Source organism: Scyliorhinus torazame, chromosome 10, assembly GCF_047496885.1.
Source record: "Scyliorhinus torazame isolate Kashiwa2021f chromosome 10, sScyTor2.1, whole genome shotgun sequence".
Taxonomy (NCBI): domain Eukaryota; kingdom Metazoa; phylum Chordata; class Chondrichthyes; order Carcharhiniformes; family Scyliorhinidae; genus Scyliorhinus; species Scyliorhinus torazame.
Window position 1 is genome coordinate 182,762,764 of NC_092716.1, and position 20,161 is coordinate 182,782,924.

At 49.0% G+C, this 20,161-nt stretch overlaps 1 protein-coding gene across 2 annotated transcripts in view; it reads left to right on the plus strand.

Moving 5' to 3' along the window:
• LOC140384410 (uncharacterized) overlaps positions 1–18,901 on the plus strand; it is an 85,913-nt gene extending 67,012 nt beyond the window's left edge. For both annotated transcript variants that reach the window (XM_072466089.1, XM_072466090.1), the window contains exons 9-12: positions 4,723–5,034; positions 8,137–8,451; positions 11,634–11,681; positions 15,636–18,901. In XM_072466089.1, the coding sequence (XP_072322190.1) occupies positions 4,723–5,034; positions 8,137–8,451; positions 11,634–11,681; positions 15,636–15,934 (974 nt within the window). In that variant the 3' untranslated portion in view covers positions 15,935–18,901. The remainder of the gene's footprint in view (positions 1–4,722; positions 5,035–8,136; positions 8,452–11,633; positions 11,682–15,635) is intronic.
• Positions 18,902–20,161: the final 1,260 nt, after the last annotated feature.

The window sequence follows — 20,161 nt, forward strand, 5'->3', positions numbered from 1 at the left end:
CAGAGGTTTTTTTTTTTTTTGAACTATTTACAGTAAAAGGGGGAAAAGGAAAGAGTTCTCGTTAAAGTCCACAACATTGTAGTGTTACATCGATGCCACGAGTCGGTCGGGCGGTCTGGTCGTCCTCGTCGATCGCCTCGGCCCCGGTGGTGGTGCTTGTTCCCGTGTTGTCGTCTCCGGGAGCCTTACGGTTTCTGCTTCAGCTTCACTTCTGGTCGGACCTGGGAGGAGGACCGATCCTCCCGGGAAGGGGGCGCTCGCGGGGTGCGCCGGTGGCAGGGAGGGGGTGATTGGTGTCGGGGGGCTGTGCGTGTTGCCGGCGGGCGCCAGATCTCGCAGGGAGACCGTGTCCTGTCGGCCGTCAGGGTACTCCACGTAAGCGTACTGCGGGTTCGCGTGGAGGAGGCGAACCCTCTCGACCAACGGGTCCGACTTGTGCGCCCGCACATATTTTCGGAGCAAGCTGGGTCCTGGGACCGCCAGCCAGGTCGGCAGCGACGTTCCAGAGGAGGACTTTCTGGGGAAGACAAGGAGGCGCTCATGAGGCGTTTGGTTAGTGCTAGTACACAGTAGCGACCGGATGGAGTGGAGGGCGTCCGGGAGGACCTCCTGCCACCGTGAAACTGGGAGGTCCCTGGACCGTAGGGCCAGTAGGACGGTGTTCCAGACCGTGCCGTTCTCCCTCTCTACTTGCCCGTTCCCCCGGGGGTTGTAGCTGGTCGTCCTGCTCGAGGCTATACCGTTGCTGAGCAGGAACTGGCGCAGCTCGTCACTCATAAAGGAGGACCCCCTGTCGCTGTGGACGTATGCGGGGCAACCGAACAGTGTGAATATGGTGTTAAGGGCTTTAATGACTGTGGCCGCCGTCATGTCAGGGCAGGGGATGGCGAAGGGGAAACGGGAGTACTCGTCCACCACGTTCAGGAAGTATATGTTGCGGTCGGTGGAGGGGGGGGGCCCTTTGAAATCCAGACTAAGGCGTTCAAAGGGACGGGAAGCCTTGATCAGGTGCGCACCATCCGGCCTGAAAAAGTGCGGTTTGCACTCTGCGCAGATGTGGCAGTTCCTTGTGACTGTACGGACCTCCTCCACAGAGTAGGAGAGGTTGCGGGACTTTATAAAGTGGTAGAACCGAGTGACCCCCGGGTGGCAGAGGTCCTCGTGGAGGGTTTGGAGGCGGTTAATTTGTGCGTTGGCACATGTGCCGCGGGATAGGGCATCGGACGGCTCGTTCAGCTTTTCGGGATGGTACATGATCTCATTGTTGAAGGTGGAGAGCTCGATCCTCCACCTTAAGATCTTGTCGTTCTTAATTTTGCACCGCTGTACATTATCGAACATGAAGGCTACCGACCGTTGGTCCGTGAGGAGAGTGAATCTCCTGCCGGCCAGGTAATGCCTCCAATGTCGCACAGCTTCCACTATGGCTTGGGCTTCCTTTTCCACTGAGGAATGGCGGATTTCTGAAGCGTGGAGGGTTCGGGAGAAAAAGGCCACGGGCCTGCCCGCTTGGTTAAGGGTGGCCGCTAGAGCTACATCGGGGGCGTCGCTCTCGACCTGGAAGGGGAGGGACTCGTCGATGGCGCGCATCGTGGCCTTTGCGATATCCGCTTTGATGCGACTGAAGGCCTGGCAAGCCTCTGTCGACAGAGGGAAGGTCGTGGTCTGTATTAGGGGGCGGGCCCTGTCTGCGTACTGGGGGACCCACTGGGCGTAATATGAAAAGAACCCCAGGCAGCGTTTTAGGGCTTTTGAGCAGTGCGGGAGGGAAAATTCCATGAGGGGGCGCATGCGTTCGGGGTCGGGGCCTATTATTCCATTGCGCACTACATATCCCAAGATGGCTAGCCGGTTTGTGCTGAAAACGCACTTGTCCTCGTTGTATGTGAGGTTCAAGGCTTTAGCGGTCTGGAGGAATTTTTGGAGGTTGGCGTCGTGGTCCTGCTGATCGTGGCCGCAGATGGTTACGTTGTCGAGATACGGGAACGTGGCCCGCAACCCGTGTTGATCAACCATTCGGTCCATCTCTCGTTGGAAGACCGAGACCCCGTTTGTGACGCCAAATGGGACCCTTAGGAAGTGGTATAATCGCCCGTCTGCCTCGAAGGCTGTGTACTTGCGGTCACTTGGGCGGATGGGGAGCTGATGGTAGGCGGACTTGAGGTCCACGGTGGAGAAGACCTTATATTGGGCAATCCGATTGACCATGTCGGATATGCGGGGGAGAGGGTACGCATCTAGTTGTGTGTACCTGTTGATGGTCTGGCTATAGTCTATGACCATCCTTTGCTTCTCCCCTGTCTTTACTAGTACCACCTGTGCTCTCCAGGGACTGTTGCTGGCCTGGATTATGCCTTCCTTCAGTAGCCGCTGGACTTCGGACCGAATGAATGTCCGGTCCTGGGCGCTGTACCGTCTGCTCCTAGCGGCGACGGGTTTGCAATCCGGGGTGAGGTTTGCAAACCAGGATGGGGCTCAACCTTGAGGGTTGCGAGGCCGCAGATAGTGAGTGGGGGTATTGGGCCGCCGAATTGAAACGTTAGGCTCTGCAGGTTGCACTGGAAATCTAATCCCAGTAATGTGGGCGCGCAGAGTTGGGGAAGGACGTAGAGCCTGTAGTTTTTAAACTCCCTCCCTTGCACCGTTAGGGTCACTATGCAGAAGCCTTTAATCTGTACGGAGTGGGATCCTGCAGCTAGGGAAATCTTTTGCGCACTGGGACGGATCGTCAAAAAACAGCGTCTTACCGTGTCGGGGTGGATGAAGCTTTCCGTGCTCCCGGAGTCGACCAGGCATGGTGTCTCGTGCCCGTTTATCAGCACCGTTGTTGTCGTCGTCTGGAGCGTCCGGGGCCGTGCTTGGTCCAGCGTCATTGAGGCCAGACGTGATCGTAGTGCTTGAGCGTCTGAACCGCGCAAGCCTGTGGGGTGGGGGGGAGGGGGGGGTGTTTGTCGCGACGGGGGTCCACGGAGCCCAAGGGGCTGCCGCGCGGTCGGGGCCGTAGGCGCGGGCGTTTCGCGCGGCCACATCTAGTGAGGCTGCAAGGGCCCGTGCCTCTGAGAGTCCTAGCGACTCTTTTTCTAAAAGTCTTTGGCGGATTTGGGAAGAGTTCATACCAGCCACAAAAGCATCACGCATCAACATGTCCGTGTGTTCCATCGCGTTTACCGGCGGGCAGCTGCAGGCCCGTCCCAAAATTAGTAGCGCGGCGTAGAATTCATCTCTCGATTCTCCGGGACTTTGCCGTCTCGTTGCGAGTTGGTAGCGTGCGTAGATCTGGTTCACTAGGCGAACATAGATGCTTTTTAGTGCTGCGAACGCCGTCTGGAAATCCTCTGCATCTTCGATGAGAGGGAAAATTTCCGGGCTTACCCTCGAGTGCAGGACCTGTAGTTTCTGGTCTTCTGTGACCCGGCCGAGCGCCGTTTTGAGGTAGGCCTCGAAACAAGTCTGCCAGTGTTTGAAAACTGCTGCTGAGTTCACTGCGTTAGGGCTGATCCTCAGGCATTCCAGGATGATCCTGAGCTCCAGAGTTCTTTTAAGCACGCTTAATAAATTGTAGCGCACAAAGACTCACGAGAGACGAATAGAGATGAAGTCGATGAAGCGTTATTAAGCGTGACTTGTTCCCCGCAGTTCAGTAGCAGGCTGGCCTGGGGGGGAGAACTCCTGGTTCTTATACTCCGCCTTCAGGGCGGAGCTAGAGGTCAACAGCCAACCAGGACCCAAGATCTGTCAGCCAATGACATCACGGCTTCACAGTCCCACATGACCCCTAATGCATACTACCACAGTAAGCTCACCTCCTGTTTTATGATCTTACCTTTCAAGCTATTAACCTCAAATCTTTAGTATAATAGACTCCCAAGCATGCTTTGGTTGGATTTTACAGTTCAGACTTTCATTCCAAAAATCAAAAAGTCATATATTTGCAACACAGGACTAAACCGATGGCATAGCAATAATTGTTGATGATCAAACTTGGTTTGGTAAATATTACACTGATATAACTAGATGCCGTCACAATCAATTTTGCAGTGCAAAACACTTGCAATAAATAAAGCTGAGCTATACATAAGTTGTAAGACCTTCAAATCTGCAGGCCAGAATTTACCCCCCCTCCCCCCAGCAGATTCTGAGGCAGGAGGGGGAGCATAAGCTAGCATGCAATTTTACTGTGGGGCTGACGGAAAGCCAGCGCTTGCCCCTATATAGGTCCTTAAGTGGTCTCTTAATAGCCCTTTCCCTCCCAGCCTCACAGACTTCAGACTGGGAGCATCCCCTGAGATGCTTTCCCCCTGACTCTCAGGATGACCGTGCTGAGCATGGCTGCCTCCAACACGATGCTGGCTTTGCTTTTATTTTTTGGTTATGACAACTGTGCCATTTGGAATGCCTTGAGAAATAGTGCCACATTGCTTACATTCCTTCTGTGCATGTGACCTCCTTTCGGTGGCAGCATTGGCCCTAAATTGCGCTATTCCAACATAACTATGATTATCAAATGAGCAGCACAAATCTTGTGTGAAATAAGAGGGTTTTCTTGATGTTGTCATAATCTTTGAAAAAGGCCTAAGTTGCACAATGGTAAATTTGGTGACTGTCCATGTGTAAACATCAACATTTGGGGGAAAAATACATGTTTTGAATCTCCTTTTTGATACTTCAACATAATGTCTATTTTGTATAGTAATCAACTCTGGTTTTGTGCAATCTTTACAGGAATTCCATCTGTTGAAGATATCAAATTTGACCCACCAGACGCAGTGTATGGTACAGATATTACTTTGATCTGCAACGTCTCTAACTTTTACCCACAAGCTATTGAAACATTTTGGCGAAAGAGAGGAAAGCAGATAGTCAAAGGTATCACATTTAAAGGACCCATGAGGGAGGAAAACGGATGTTTTCAGTTGACTTCCCATTTGCAAATAAAAGCAACTGCACAAGATTTTGATGAAGAATTTTCCTTCCACGTGAATCACGTTCAATTAAAAGTGCCAATTACAAAAACTACATTTTTAACATTTCCAGGTATGTTTTATCCTGATCCTTTTCTCCTCCAATTTGAGAGGTTCCTCTTCATACTTAAATGTTTATGATCAAGTGAATGCATTTACGAAGTCGCACACAAATAATCTTAACAGAATCCGACTAGATACTAGAGGTTGTGTGTGTGTGTGTGGGGGGGGGGGGCGCTAAGAATTTGATAAGTCGGAGAAGGAAATCTTCAATTGAAGCTACTTAAAGGAAGGATATTTGAATTAAGGTAGTTATATTCACTCTATAAAATTATAAAAGTAATTCCATTTATAGAAGTTAAATCTCAAATGTTCTGAACCTTTTCTTACCTGAAGACATCTGGGGCATCATTCTCCGACCCCGCGCCGGGTTGGAGAATCGCCGGGGGCTGCCGTGAATCCCGCCCCCGCCGGTTGCCGAAGTCTCCGGTACCGGATATTCGGCGGGGGCGGGAATCGGGCCGTGCCGGTTGGCGGGCCCCCCCGCTGGATTCTCGGGCCCGGATGGGCCGAAGTCCCGCCGATAAATTGCCTGTCCCGCCGGCGTGGATTAAACCACCTTTTGAACGGCGGGACAAGGCGGCGTGGGCGGGCTCCGGGGTCCTGGGGGGGGCGCGGGGTGATCTGGCCCCGGGGGGTGCCCCCACGGTGGCCTGGCCCGCGATCGGGGCCCACCGATCCGCAGGCGGGCCTGTGCCGTGGGGGCACTCTTTCCCTTCCGCCTCCGCCACGGTCTCCACCATGGCGGAGGCGGAAGAGACCCCCTCCACTGCGCATGCGTGGGAAACTGTCAGCGGCCGCTGACGCTCCCGCGCATGCTCCGCCCGGGGATGTCATTTCCGCGCCAGCTGGCGGGGCAACAAAGGCCGTTTCCGCCAGCTGGCGGGGCGGAAATTCTTCCGGCGCCGGCTTAGCCCCTCAATGTTGGGGCTCGGCCCCCAAATATGCGGAGCATTCCGCACCTTTGGGGCGGCGCGATGCCCGTCTGATTGGCGCCGTTTTGGGCGCCAGTCGGCGGACATCGCGCCGTTTCGGGAGAATTTCGCCCAAGTTCTTCAGATTTTTAATAATACAAAACTTTTAGTACGGATATTTCAAGTAGGAGGAGGATAGATTTTCTTTCTTTTGTGCAATACTCCTTCCTGCCTGAGGAGCGTTAATTCAGTGCACTTTGTTGTTTGGGACACCGATGGATGTCTGTTATGACCTGCTGCTGTAAAGTGGTACACCAATATATCCCACCACCATCTTCACAAGTTCAGTGCTGTTTTCAGGATCTTTTATATAACTATGTAAGCTGTGCATCTGCAGAAAGTATTAGAATAATTCTGATGGTAACCTTTGAGAAAGTTCATGAGATCTTGGGCGAAATTCTCCCCCAACGGTGCGATGTCCGCCGACTGGCGCCCAAATCGGCGCCAATCAGACGGGCATCGCGCCGCCCCAAAGGTCCGGAATGCTCCGCATCTTTGGGGACCGAGCCCCAACATTGAGGGGCTAGGCCGACGCCGGAGGGATTTCCGCCCCGCCAGCTGGCGGAAATGGCGTTTGTTGCCCCGCCAGCTGGCGCGGAATTGCGGCGCATGCGCGGGAGCGTCAGCGGCCGCTGACAGTTTCCCGGCGCATGCGCGGGAGCGTCAGCGGCCGCTGACAGTTTCCCGCGCATGCGCAGTGGGGAGAGTCACTTCCGCCTCCGCCATGGTGGAGGCCGTGGCGGAGGCGGAAGGGAAAGAGTGCCCCCACGGCACAGGCCCACCTGCGGATCGGTGGGCCCCGATCGCGGGCCAGGCCACCGTGGGGGCACCCCCCGGGGTCAGATCGCCCCGCGCCCCCCCCCCCCCCCCCCCAGGACCCCGCCCACGCCGCCTGGTCCCGCCGGTAAATACCAGGTTTAATTTACGCCGGCGGGACAGGCAATTTCTGGGTGGGACTTCGGCCCATCCGGGCCGGAGAATTGAGTGGGGGTCCTGCCAACCGGCGCGGCCCGATTCCCGCCCCCGCCCAATCTCCGGTACCGGAGACTTCGGCGGGGGCGGGATTCACGGCGGCCAACGGCCATTCTCCGACCCGGCGGGGGGTCGGAGAATGACGCCCTTTAACTTTAATAAATTGAGATATTAACTTGGATAAATTTGTGTATATTGTGTACGGCGTCATGGTAGCAGAATTGTTAACACTGTGGCTTCACAGCATTAGGGTCCCAGGTTCGATTCCCAGCTTGGGTCACTGTCCGTGCGGAGTTTGCATGTTCTCCCCGTGTGTGCGTGGGTTTCCCCCGGATGCTCCGGTTTCCTCCCACAAGTTCCAAAAGACGTGCTTGTTAGGGGAATTATAAATTCTGAATTCTCCTTCAATGTACCAGGCCAGAGTATGGCGACTGGAGATTAGTGTAACGTAAGTCTACTTGTGCACTATTATTTTTTTATTATAAATAATTATAAATTGGGGCAGCACGATGGCACTGCTGCTCACGGCGCTGAGGACCCGGGTTCAATCCTGACCCTGGGTCACTGCCCCTGTGGAGTTTGCATTTCTCCCCGTGTCTGCATGGGTCTCACCCCCACAACCCAAAAAGATGTGCAGGGTTGGTGAATTGGCCATATCTTTTTATTAAAACAATAAAAAATGTATACAAGGCCAAAAGGTACAAACACTAATTTTGTGTTGGAGAAACAGGGTACCCTCCCCTCAGTACCAATAGACGGAACAGTTCTCAACACATTTCTACAAAATAAACAAATGGTACAAACGCTAAACTTTGTGCTGGAGAGAACAGATACCCTTCCTTCTGTACCAACAGAAGGGAAAGGAAAGGGGATGGTGGGGCGAGAGGCGAAAGGAGGGTGGTGGGGAGGGAGGGAGTCGGGGTGTAGGTGGATGGGGGCCCAATAAGACACTGCCTGAACTATCTACGGAGGCAGAAAAACAAAAGAAACTTCAATTATGATGTGCCAGATTCCGGGACTGCCATGCTAAATTGCCCCTTAATTGGGAAAAAAAAAGAATTGGTACTCTAAAATTTTTTAAAAATAGTAATTCAAATTGGAAAAACACTTTTTTTCCCTTTTTATTTGTAAGTTAAAGATTAATCATAAACCTTTTATTTGTTTTTCAGCTCTTTCTCCTACCTTGTCTGCTATTAAAGTTGATCCAGCCTGCCCTGATGTTGACCAGCCTATAATATTGAGTGTCTTATTGACAAGCTATGCTCCTGCTCCTGTCCAAGTAAAGTGGTTTAAAAATGGGAAACCTTGTCCAGGGATAATTAACAGTCCTTCTCCTGTGATTGCTGATGATAGTCTCTTTTCATCAGTTGCGAGCATACAATTTATTGCAGCTGAGCATGATCATGGGAGTTTAATCAGATGCGAGGTGCTTCACGCAGCAACCAAGGAAATTCAAGAGAAAAATCTCAAATTGCTCCTTAAAGGTGTGTTGTTTTATTGGAGTCAGATTCAGAATAAAGCATTGCATTACATTAGTTATAGTTGTAATATTGATGGATTTGTTGAACTCTAAGTATTCATTTGATTATTTGATACTGAAAATATTTTTATTGGATTTCTCACAAATATCACCACAGATTAGAAAGAAAATAATTAACAATGCAAAACAGGTACAGTACAGAACTAGAACTATTGCAAATATAGAAATAAAACAGAAAGGCTAAATTTAAAACAGTATACTTAAGGAACTAATGCCTCCAGTTTTGATACCGGATCAATCCAATAGCAGGTTAATAACAGATTAAGGGGGAAAGAAGGATAAGGCCATCAAAGTATGAAGAAGAATAACCATTCAAACTGCACATCTTCATGTATTGCGCGATCAAGACTTACAATATGGCTCATGGAAAGCCCAACAGGAGCAAGTCGGACAAGGTGGAGTCTATGGGGTCCCATACTCTATGGAATGCATGAGACTTTGAACAGATCACAGATGTCAGGGGTTCCATAGGAATACAATCCATAACTAATTTATGCCCATTTTCAATTGAACGATATTTGTCACTACTCCAGGAGCATCGGATATTCTTACAAGCTGCAAAAGTCACGATATTGTACAGCCTTTTTTCATTCACGTCAGTAATTAACATCAGTAATTCTCCCATCTGGAAGAGCCAGAACTAGGAATAAAAGGTTAAACTCTTACCCCCCCAAACAACGTACAGAGAGGATAGCCCTGGAGTCTGCCTACTTCTTAGTCAGGTAGGCCAAGTATTTTCTCTGTTTATTCCCAAACTCTTACAGTTTCTGGGTTGCAAATGTTAAGCTTCTCTCAGCCTGATGTGTCATTAAGGAGACAGCCAACCGTGCTGCGTTAACCTCCTTCAACAATTGCTTGTTTGTGGCCCTTTTCCCCCGCTAAACAGATCTCCAATCGCAAAATTGCAGGAAAATGGGAGCATGGTTGGTGATGACAATACTGCCTATCGAACAAGAGACCGAATATCGGATCGCCCTAGGCACTAAAAAATAGTCAACTCTAGTGTGAAACTGATGGGGAGCTGAGAAAAAGTAAAATCTCGAGCCCTAGGATGTCCTCACACATCCAGCGCTCTTTAGGGCAGCCTTTAGGGCTGAGGGGAGGGGTTGTGGGGGGCGGGGGAGGGTGGGGGGGTTGGAATGGGAGGTTTCTAGTGACAGGGAGATTTCTATCATGGGTTCAGATGACAATTGAAGTCACTGTCCACAAATGAATTAATCGAGGCCAATTCTGCGAAGTCCCGTTAAATCTGAATGCTCTCTTTTATTGCCGGATTTCTTCATGTTTTTCGCCATTTTCTCACCAATACTAATCCAAAGGTCTTTGAGGGTCATAACATCAACTATTAATTCGCAGATTAGGCAAACTTGTGCCAGGCAATCAGGATAAATGCAAGATTATAAAGCGAATGGTACCAGAGCCCGCGGAAAAGCTGCTATTCCCTCGCCTGCATCACATAGAACATAGAACATTACAGCGCAGTACAGGCCCTTCGGCCCTCGATGTTGCGCCGACCTGTGAAACCACTCTGAAGCCCATCTACACTATTCCCTTACCGTCCATATGTCTATCCAATGACCATTTGAATGCCATTAGTGTTGGCGAGTCCACTACTGTTGCAGGCAGGGCATTCCACGCCCTTACTACTCTCTGAGTAAAGAACCTACCTCTGACATCTGTCCTATATCTATCTCCCCTCAATTTAAAGCTATGTCCCCTCGTGCTAGACATCACCATCCGAGGAAAAAGGCTCTCACTGTCCACCCTATCCAATCCTCTGATCATCTTGTATGCCTCAATTAAGTCACCTCTTAACCTTCTTCTCTCTAACGAAAACAGCCTCAAGTCCCTCAGCCTTTCCTCATAAGATCTTCCCTCCATGCCAGGCAATATTCTGGTAAATCTCCTCTGCACCCTTTCCAGTGCTTCCACATCCTTCCTATAATGCGGCGACCAGAATTGCACGCGATGCTCCAAATGCGGCTGCACCAGAGTTTTGTACAGCTGCAACATGACCTCATGGCTCCCAAACTCAATCCCTCTACCAATAAAAGCTAACACACCGTACGCCTTCTGAACAACCCTCTCAACCTGGGTGGTAACTTTCAGGGATCTATGTACATGGACACCGAGATCTCTCTGCTCATCCACACTGCCAAGAATCTTACTATTAGCCCAGTACTCTTCCTGTTATTCCTTCCAAAATGAATCACCTCACACTTTTCTGCATTAAACTCCATTTGCCACCTCTCAGCCCAGCGCTGCAGCATATCTATGTCCGTCTGTAACTTGTAACATCCTTCCGTACTGTCCACAACTCCACTGACTTTAGTGTCGTCTGCAAATTTACTCACCCATCCTTCTACGCCCTGCTCCAGGTCATTTATAAAAATGACAAACAGCAGTGGCCCCAAAACAGATCCTTGTGGTACACCACTAGTAACTGGACTCCAGTCTGAACATTTCCCATCAACCACCACCCTTTGTCTTCTTCCAGCTAGCCAATCTCTGATCCAAACTGCTAAATCACCCTGAATCCCATGCCTCTGTATTTTCTGCAGTAGCCTACCGTGGGGATCCTTATCAAACGCTTTACTGAAATCCATATACACCACATTAACTGCTTTACCCTCATCCACCTGTTTGGTCACCTTCTCAAAAAACTCAATAAGGTTTGTGAGGCACAACCTACCCTTCACAAAACCATGTTGACTATCTCTAATCAAATTATTCCTTTCCAGATGATTATACATCCTATCTCTTATAAACCTTTCCAATATTTTGCCCACAACAGAAGTAAGGCTCACTGGTCTCTAGTTACCGGGGTTGTCTCTACTCCCCTTCTTGAACAAGGGGACAACATTTGCTATCCTCCAGTCTTCTGGCACTGTTCCTGTAGACAAAGATGACTTAAAGATCAAAGCCAAAGGCTCAGAAATCTCCTCCCTAGCTTCCCAGAGAATCCTAGGATTCGGCATTGGAACTTTATTTTACTGCTAGAAATAGTTCATTTTTGGATGACTTCAGTTTGTTTCAGCACTGTTGGCTGTGTTACTTAATACAGTAACTTTGGTCAAATTAAATAAACACTTCCAATGTATTTAATTAAGTTGTTTCTCTGTTCAGATGGTAACGATGAAGATGGGACATATGAAAACATAGCACCTGATGAAGGTAAAGTGCTCATTTTGAGAGGTTCTTGTTCTGTGCAGGTTGTAATCCATAGTGGCGTCAGTGTGACATTTCAGGTTATTATACAGAATGTCCTAGACATTTTTCTGAGGTCTGCTTTCACGTTTGGTAGAAATACCACCCTGATCCTGCTAAAATAAAGAAGAAATAATGTGACCACAGCAGCATCCCATTTTCCGACATTACCGCCTTATTGACATGGAGTTTAAAGATGTTTAGTTAGACAGATAGGCAGCACCTGTAGTTGCCCCTGTTATGGGTCTCCACAATATTTAAAGATGGCTTGAAGGCCTCACAGATGAAAAGCCCCTCTTCTGGCCCCCTCGCCCCACCCCCTCCCCCTCCCCGGCACAGATACAACCCCAACATGCAACACTTCAGCCTCCCGACCAAACCTAACCCCATTGAGGAGTCCCCCCACCCCTGAGCACTGGGGCAGCAGCTCCAGGGTCTTTAGCTGCATGCCGGAAAATAGAAATGGCTACTCACCTCCTTCGTTACCCTCAGAATGCCAATGCAGCAGCTTCATGTTTTTAAAAAGTACTGAACGATGCCCACATGATTTCTTGCTGAGGAGCCAGCTAATTCCCAGGAGGCTGTTGCATTCAACTCCAATCTCGCAAATGAGCTGGAAATGAATGCAAATTATGGTTAATGATATGCTCACCATATTTTGATGTGATCCGGAACTCGCCATCGGGAGCGGGCTGATTAGATAGCATGCAAATCTCGATTTTGGTCTTTCCCGCTTTTTAATCGGTGCATCCAGATCCGCGGCAGGCACAATGCAGTGGTTAAATCATGCCCAATGTTTCAGTTGAAGTCTAACCCGTGTCCTGCATACGTTGATCATAGCCTCCTTGCTCTGGTACTCTATGCCCCTATTAATAAAGCCCCAAATACTCTATGCTTTTTAACTTCTCTATTCACCTGTACTGCCAACTTCAATGATCTATGTACACAAACACCCAGGTCCATCTACTCCTGCACGCCTTTAATAAGTTTTCCCCTTATTTTATATTGTCTCTCCGTGTGCGTGCACGCGTGTGTGTCTCTCTCCGGCCCCTGATTATCTTTGCTTTGCCCCCAGGCTCTAGCCCCCTCGCTTACCTTTAGTTTCCCTGGGCCTGGCAGCCCTCCGCACACTCGCCACTGCTGGTGTTAGTTGCTCCCCCACTGTTGCTCTTCCTCATTTGCTGCTGATAGGCTCGCTTATCAGCAGAAAACACAGGAATGGAACATGATTGGAGGAGTCACCCCTTGCATAATCATGAATTTCACTTCTAAGCATTCGATCTTAATGGCCTGGCCTAGCGGTTTTTGGCTTCGCAGTTTTTGAAAAGTGGCTTTCGGGCCCGCCAAAAAAAGGCCTGCAGCTCGGGGGCCTTCAGTTGATCAAGCCTGGTAGTAGACAGTGCATTACTGACTGGCTTCTTGTATCTTACCTGACCTGCTGACATTTTTAAGTGTTTCGTGGCCTGGGGTAAATTGCCCCACCTATCTCCTTTGTTGCTTCCCAGAATATGCAATGCCCACAATTGTTTCAAATTTAGTCAATATCTCTGATTTGGAAGCATGCCCATTTTGATGTAGCCCACAAATTTTGTCCAGAAATGACTAAATTGTAAGTTTGACTTTTCTATGTATTCAGTATTTGGGTGTAGCACTTCAATCTCGCAGTCAATGTTCCCAGTTTGAAGAACAGAATTCCTTCTTGTACCTCACTCTTGAATATTCTTCTTTCTACTTATCTTCTGTTACCATCTCCATTGTTCTTTCAACTTCATATTCATTAACGATAGTTCACCTTCAACACCATAATGCCAGCCAAGGTCACATCAAAACTCCAAAACCTTGGACTTTGCTCCTCCCTCTGCAACTGAATCCTCGACTTCCTGATCCATAGACCACAATCCGTAAGGATAAGCAACAACACCTTCTCCACGATAGTCCTTAATACCAGTGATCCGCAAAGCTGCGTACTTAGCCCCCGACTATACTTATACATACACGACTGTGTGGCAAAATGTGGATCCAACTCCATCTACACGTTTGCTAATGACATGACCATAGTGGGTTGTATCTTGAACAACGATAAGTCAGAGTACGAGAGGGAGATAGAGAACCTAGTGGCGTGGTGTAACAACAACAATCTCTCCCTCAACGTCAGCATAACTAAGGAGCTGGTCATTGACTTCAGGAAGCGAAGTATCGTACACACCCCTGTCTGCATCAATGGTGCGAAGGTGGAGATGGCTGACCGCTTCAAATTCCTGGGTATAATTTTCACCAACAATCTATCCTGGTTCACCTACGTCGATGCTACGACCAAGAAAGTACAACAGCACCAATACTTTCTCAGAAAACTAAGGAATTTCAGCATGTCCACATTGACTCTTACAAATTTTTACAGATGCACCATAGAAAGCATCCTATCTGGCTGCACCACAGCCTGGTATGGCAACTGCTCGGCCCAAGGCCGTAAAAAACTACACAGAGTCATGAACATAGCCCAGTCCATCACACAGAACTGCCTCCCATTCATTGACTCGGCTGCCTTGGGAAAGCGGGCAGCACAATCAAAGACCCCCCCCCCATCCGGGTTATTCACTCTTCCAACTTCTTCCATCGGGCAGGAGATATAAAAGTCTGAGAACACGCACTAACAGATTCAAAACCTGGGGCGAAATTCTCCCCCAACGGCACGATGTCCGCCGACTGGCGCCAAAAACGGCGCCAATCAGACGGGCATCGCGCCGGCCCAAAGGTGCGGAATGCTCCGCATCTTTGGCGGCCTAGCCCCAACATTGAGGGGCTAGGCCGACGCCGGAGGGATTTCTGCCCCGCCAGCTGGCGGAAATGGCGTTTGTTGCCCCGCCAGCTGGCGCGGAAATGCGGCGCATGCGCGGGAGCGTCAGCGGCCGCTGTCAGTTTCCCGGCGCATGCACGGGAGTGCCAGCGGCCGCTGTCAGTTTCCCACGCATGCGCAGTGGGGAGAGTCTCTTCCGCCTCCGCCATGGTGGAGGCCGTGGCGGAGGCGGAAGGGAAAGAGTGCCCCCACGGCACAGGCCCGCCCGCGGATCGGTGGGCCCCGATCGTGGGCCAGACCACCGTGGGGGCACCCCCCGGGGTCAGATCGTCCCGCGCCCCCCCCAGGACCCCGGAGCCCGCCCACGCCGCCTGGTCCCGCCGGTAAATACCAGGTTTGATTTACGCCGGCGGGACAGGCAATTTCTGGGCGGGACTTCGGCCCATCCGGGCTGGAGAATCCAGCGGGGGGTCCCACCAACCGGCGCGGCCCGATTCCCGCCCCCGCCCAATCTCCGGTACCGGAGACTTCGGGGGGGGGCGGGGGCGGGATTCACGGCGGCCAACGGTCATTCTCCGACCCGGCGGGGGGTCGGAGAATGACGCCCCAGCTTCTTTCCCGCTGTTACCAGACGCCTGAATGACCCTCTTCTGAACTGAACTGATCTCTTCACACATCTTCTCTACTGAGTAGTACTACACTCTGTATGCTTCACCTGCTGCCTGTGTCTATGTATTTATGTATGTCGTATGTTTTTTTTTCATGAATGGAGTGATCTGTATGGACTGTACGCAGAACAATAGTTTTCACTGTACCTCAGTACACGTGACTAAATCAAAATATGTCTACTTAATGAGACAGAAGGATGTTCTCTGCCTGTTGTTCTACTTTTATTCTCGGACATCAAGGCTTCAAATTTATGTAGGAACTTTGGTGACTCTTGGTAAAACAGCTCATTTCTTTTCGGAAGTCAGAAGCAGTTGAGATTAAAATGAAAAAGCCCCTCGTGTAGGAGTGCCGAGTTCTGCGAGAAGAATCCAACTTTCCTTGTGTTTTTTCGTCGTACAATTAAATCTATATTTCTGTCATGTTTTTGAAGAGTTTTATTCTAAATTTTATTCCAACAGATGAAGAGGTGTCACAGATAACTTGCCAAACGAAATGTCCTCGAGCCGGGCAACCCGTGACGGTTTCCTGCACTGTTAAAGGAACTACCGTGGATGATGCCCACATCACTTGGTACAGAGACGTTTACCCTTTTGAAGATATGAGCTGCATTGCAAACACACCGTTTAAAACTGGTGTAGGTTTCACCACTGCACTAACTTATACACCAAAGCAAGAAGATGACAATTGTCTGTTCCAAGTTGATGTTATCACTGAGATGGATCCAATTTGCAGATACTTCAGACTGAAATTAAGTTGAGTTGGTGTGGCAATTTTCTGGATCAGGAAGCAGTGCGCTGTGATTTTGATTTTGGAGATGGAAGCGACCGATTTGTTTTGACCTTGCATCATGTATACGGCAATGGCTATGTTTTCTATTGGTGATTGAAATGTCATCATTTTTGGTCTTGGTTTTCCTAACCACTCGTACATTTATCCTGAGCTTTAGTAAGATATCTATGTCTAAGATATATTAACAATACAGGTATTTATACATCTGTCAGCTGAATAATTAAAGGCTTTTCCCCGTGTTTCTAATTAACTATTTACATAGAAACTGAAAGAATGAGCACTGAGGACAGGCCTTCAAACCAGTGTTTGTGAAAACGGAATAACTTCATGAAAGTGAGGGACAAGGTTTATATTATACTGTGAAGGAAGAGAAGAGGGGCATTAGTTGCTAAAATTATCTCTGTTTTAGTGCAGTGTGTTGGGCGAGAAAGCAAACTTAAGGGGCGAAATACTCCGGAAACGGCGCGATGTCCGCCGACTGGCGCCCAAAACGGCGCCAATCAGACGGGCATCGCACCGCCCCAAAGGTGCGGAATGCTTCGCATCTTTGGGGGCCGAGCCCCAACATTGAGGGGCTAGGCTGACGCCGGAGGAATTTCCGCCCCGCCAGCTGGCGGAAATGGCCTTTGTTGCCCCGCCAGCTGGCGCGGAAATGACATCTCCGGGCGGTGCATGCGCGGGAGCTTCAGCGGCCGCTGACAGTTTCCCACGCATGCGCAGTGGAGGGAGTCTCTTCCGCCTCCGCCATGGGGAGTTGAGGTACTTTCAGTCTGTAGAGTTAATTCATTTTTCAGTTTGGGAGAGAGGATGCCATTGCTGGGTGGAGCCATGGAATGCAGAGAGTCAATTTTGGAGAAGGCTTTGGCGAGAGAAGGGGTGAAGTATGATCTGTGTGTCTTCACACTGAGTTCTCACAGCAGGATAGTTATAAAAGAATAATATTTAAAGCAGTGCAGTTTTGTATTGGGACAGGGAAGAAGCTGAAACATGCCAGATGAACCAGCTTCTTGAAGATATTCAGCCAGAGTCTGAAAGGGTTCTATCAAGAACCAAATCTGTTTCATAACGAGTGCATTACTTTATGCCATGCTGATTTTAAGTTAGATGAGAGCTGTATTTTCTTGTTGTTTAATGGAAAATTGAGTCGCATTGCAAGCTGTTCTTTTCGGGAATGAAGTTAAAGTCTTTAAGATTGTATTCATAACAACATTTTGTTTTAAAAGAAATAGCAAATCCCTATTTCTTCATGCATTCATTCCTTCCGCGCAGTCTTATAAATAAATTAAAATACTGGGGTTTCGGTCCAGTATCATAGCCAATTTGGGGGTCTGGTCTGGGATCATAATACTATGCTGTATATACTATGTAAATCCATGTTAGGGAATGCTTCTTGATGCTTCCTTCATTTTGTAATCTGTGGCAGCATTTCTTAGTTTCTATTTGCAACCTCCAAAATTGCACTTGTAAAGTTGATAATAAATTGATAAACAGACCTTCAAGCAAATATGGTATCTAATAGTTCCAATATGTTTAATTGAGATTATCTTATTGTAATAGATTTTAAACAATTTAATTGGGATTTTTAGTAAATACAATTGAGAGATTTAACTGCCTAGAATTTACCTCCTGTTTCACGTCAATGTCCCATTTTTACAAATTTGTATCACTTTTAGTATCTACATTTGACCAGCAAATGGAGTTCTTCTGTTGTAGCAATTAACCACATGTGTTTTTTCAAATGTTTTGATATTTTTCAAAATGAGCTTTTTCTGGTGAAAAGTACAATCAGAAAAATAGAAATGCAACTTTAACAGCTTTATTTTTAGCAGCAAATTGAGGTTATTTAAAAAGACAGAAGTGCACTTTGTACTATTTTGGTCTCCTTACTTGAGAAAGGATGTACTGGCACTGGAGGGTGTACAGAGGAGATTCACTAGGTTGATTCCGGAGTTGAGAGAATTGACTTATAAGGAGAGACTGAGTAGACTAGGACTATACTCATTGGAATTTATAAGAATGAGGAGGGATCTTATAGAAACATATAAAATTATGAAGGGAGGGCAGCACAGTGGCGCAGTGGTTAGCACTGCTGCCTCACGGCACTGAGGTCACAGGTTCAATACCAGCTCTGGGTCACTGTCCAGGGGCTGTTTAGCACAGGGCAAAATCGCTGGCTTTGAAAGCAGACCAAGGCAGGCCAGCAGCACGGTTCAATTCCCGTACCAGCCTCCCCGAACAGGCGCCGGAATGTGGCGACTAGGGGCTTTTCACAGTAACTTCATTTGAAGCCTACTTGTGACAAGCAGTTTTCATTTCATTTCATGGGGAGTTTGCACATTCTCCCCGGGTTTCACCTCCACAACCCAAAGATGTGCAGGGTAGGTAGATTGGCCACTCTGAATTGCCCCAAAAAAAAAATTATGAAGGGAATAGATAAGATAGGGAGGTTGTTTCCACTGGCATGTGGAACTGGAACTAGGGTGCAAAGCCACAAAATAAGAGGGAGCAGATTTAGGACTGAGGAGGAACTTCTTCACCCAAAGGGTCGTGAATCGTGGAATTCCCTGTCCAGTGAAGCAGTTGAGGCAGCCTCATTGAATGTTTTTAAGGCAAAGCTGGATAGATTTTTGAACAGTAAAGGAATTATGGGGTTAAGATGAGCGGGCGGGAAGGTGGAGCTGAGTCCACATAAAGATCAGCCATGATCTCATTGAATGGCAGAGCCATGCTCAAGGTCCCAGGTGGCCTACTCCTGCTCACTGTTCTTATGTTCTTATTATGCGACATTTGCAGTACAAATTTGTCAAATCACAAAGTTGTAAAATTTGGCCGACGTGGGTACAATCCATCACATAGCCTCCTACTGTGCTGCAAATCTTTGTTTATTTCTACATCCTTAAAGGAACATCTAATAAAGATTTTGTATTTGCTTAAACATGTATAACGTGCTCACAATACTTCAAACTACCAGATGATCTTGTGTTATTGCTTAAGGTGAGGTTGGAAGATATTGAGCTAGAAGTTGGATGTGCTGGGTTTTGGGCATGGGTGATGCTAAGTCATGACCTGTCTGTACCCATTCTGACGGAGGTGGGCATCATAAAAAGATATTGTTCCCGAGTCACAGCACAAGCTGGAGCACCTTCAATGCTGCTCTCTGCTCTTGATCACTGCTGGCCAGCTGTGTGTGCAGCAGCAGGCCCTAGCAGCATTGTTTGAGGACAACATGACACCGCTAGCTTGCTCTTAAAGAGAAACTATCTTAAAGAGAATCTGCATGAAAGGACTGCTGCAAAATACATTGTTGCTCAGTAAATGCCAAGAGTTCATATGTTGGAAGTGGTGCTGGAGGCAAGAGTGGAATTTGGACCCATGGACCTGGTAACAGCACTATAATGCTCAATGACCTCACACAGACAATCAACATCAGTGAATGCATTTTCACATGACATCCACTGGCCGCATCGCCAACGTCTTGTGTCAATCAAGGCACCATCCCTCACTCAGCAGTAGTTCTTGTAACTTAAACTAATACCAAATATCCAGTTAGATAATCCACTCCCCCCCCCAACATACCTACCAATGTTGCCAGCCTCATACTTGCGCAAATCAGTGTACCTGACTTTAAATAACACAACTAGCAGCTTAATGCTTCCTTTGTCATAATTAAACAATGCAGGCGCTGTCTGTCTACTCTGCCCAAATTTTGGATCCTAGTGTTCCATTAGCCAGTTGAGCTGCACAACATAAGAATAGAGTTAAATTGATGTCTTCTGGATTCAACTTCCGGCGGCGGATGGGAGCGGTCGCGCGTAGAGGAGCTCCAGAGGGGAGAGGAGGGGGGGGGGGAACATAGTCACGTCCCATTCCCCACATGAAGAATGTGCGCCCGGGTGTGCGAGCTTGGCCAACTGGGCCCCCGCACGGCGGGAGAGAAAGGAGCGATCCGGACTCCGTGGCGGAGCGGGGCTGGAGACCCGGGCGCTCGGGAACGAAGCGAGCGGCAGGAGAAGCACAAGAGGAGAGACCCCCCCCCCTCAGGGAGAAAAAGAGGAGGCCGCAAGGGTCCAGAGCGGTAAGCTGCGGCCGGTGGGGGGGAGGAAAGATATGCGGGAGGAGCCGGGGGCCGGAGACCAGGAAGCGAGCGGAGAGAGTCGCTCCCCCCCCCCCCCACCCACCCCCCCGAACAGCACAG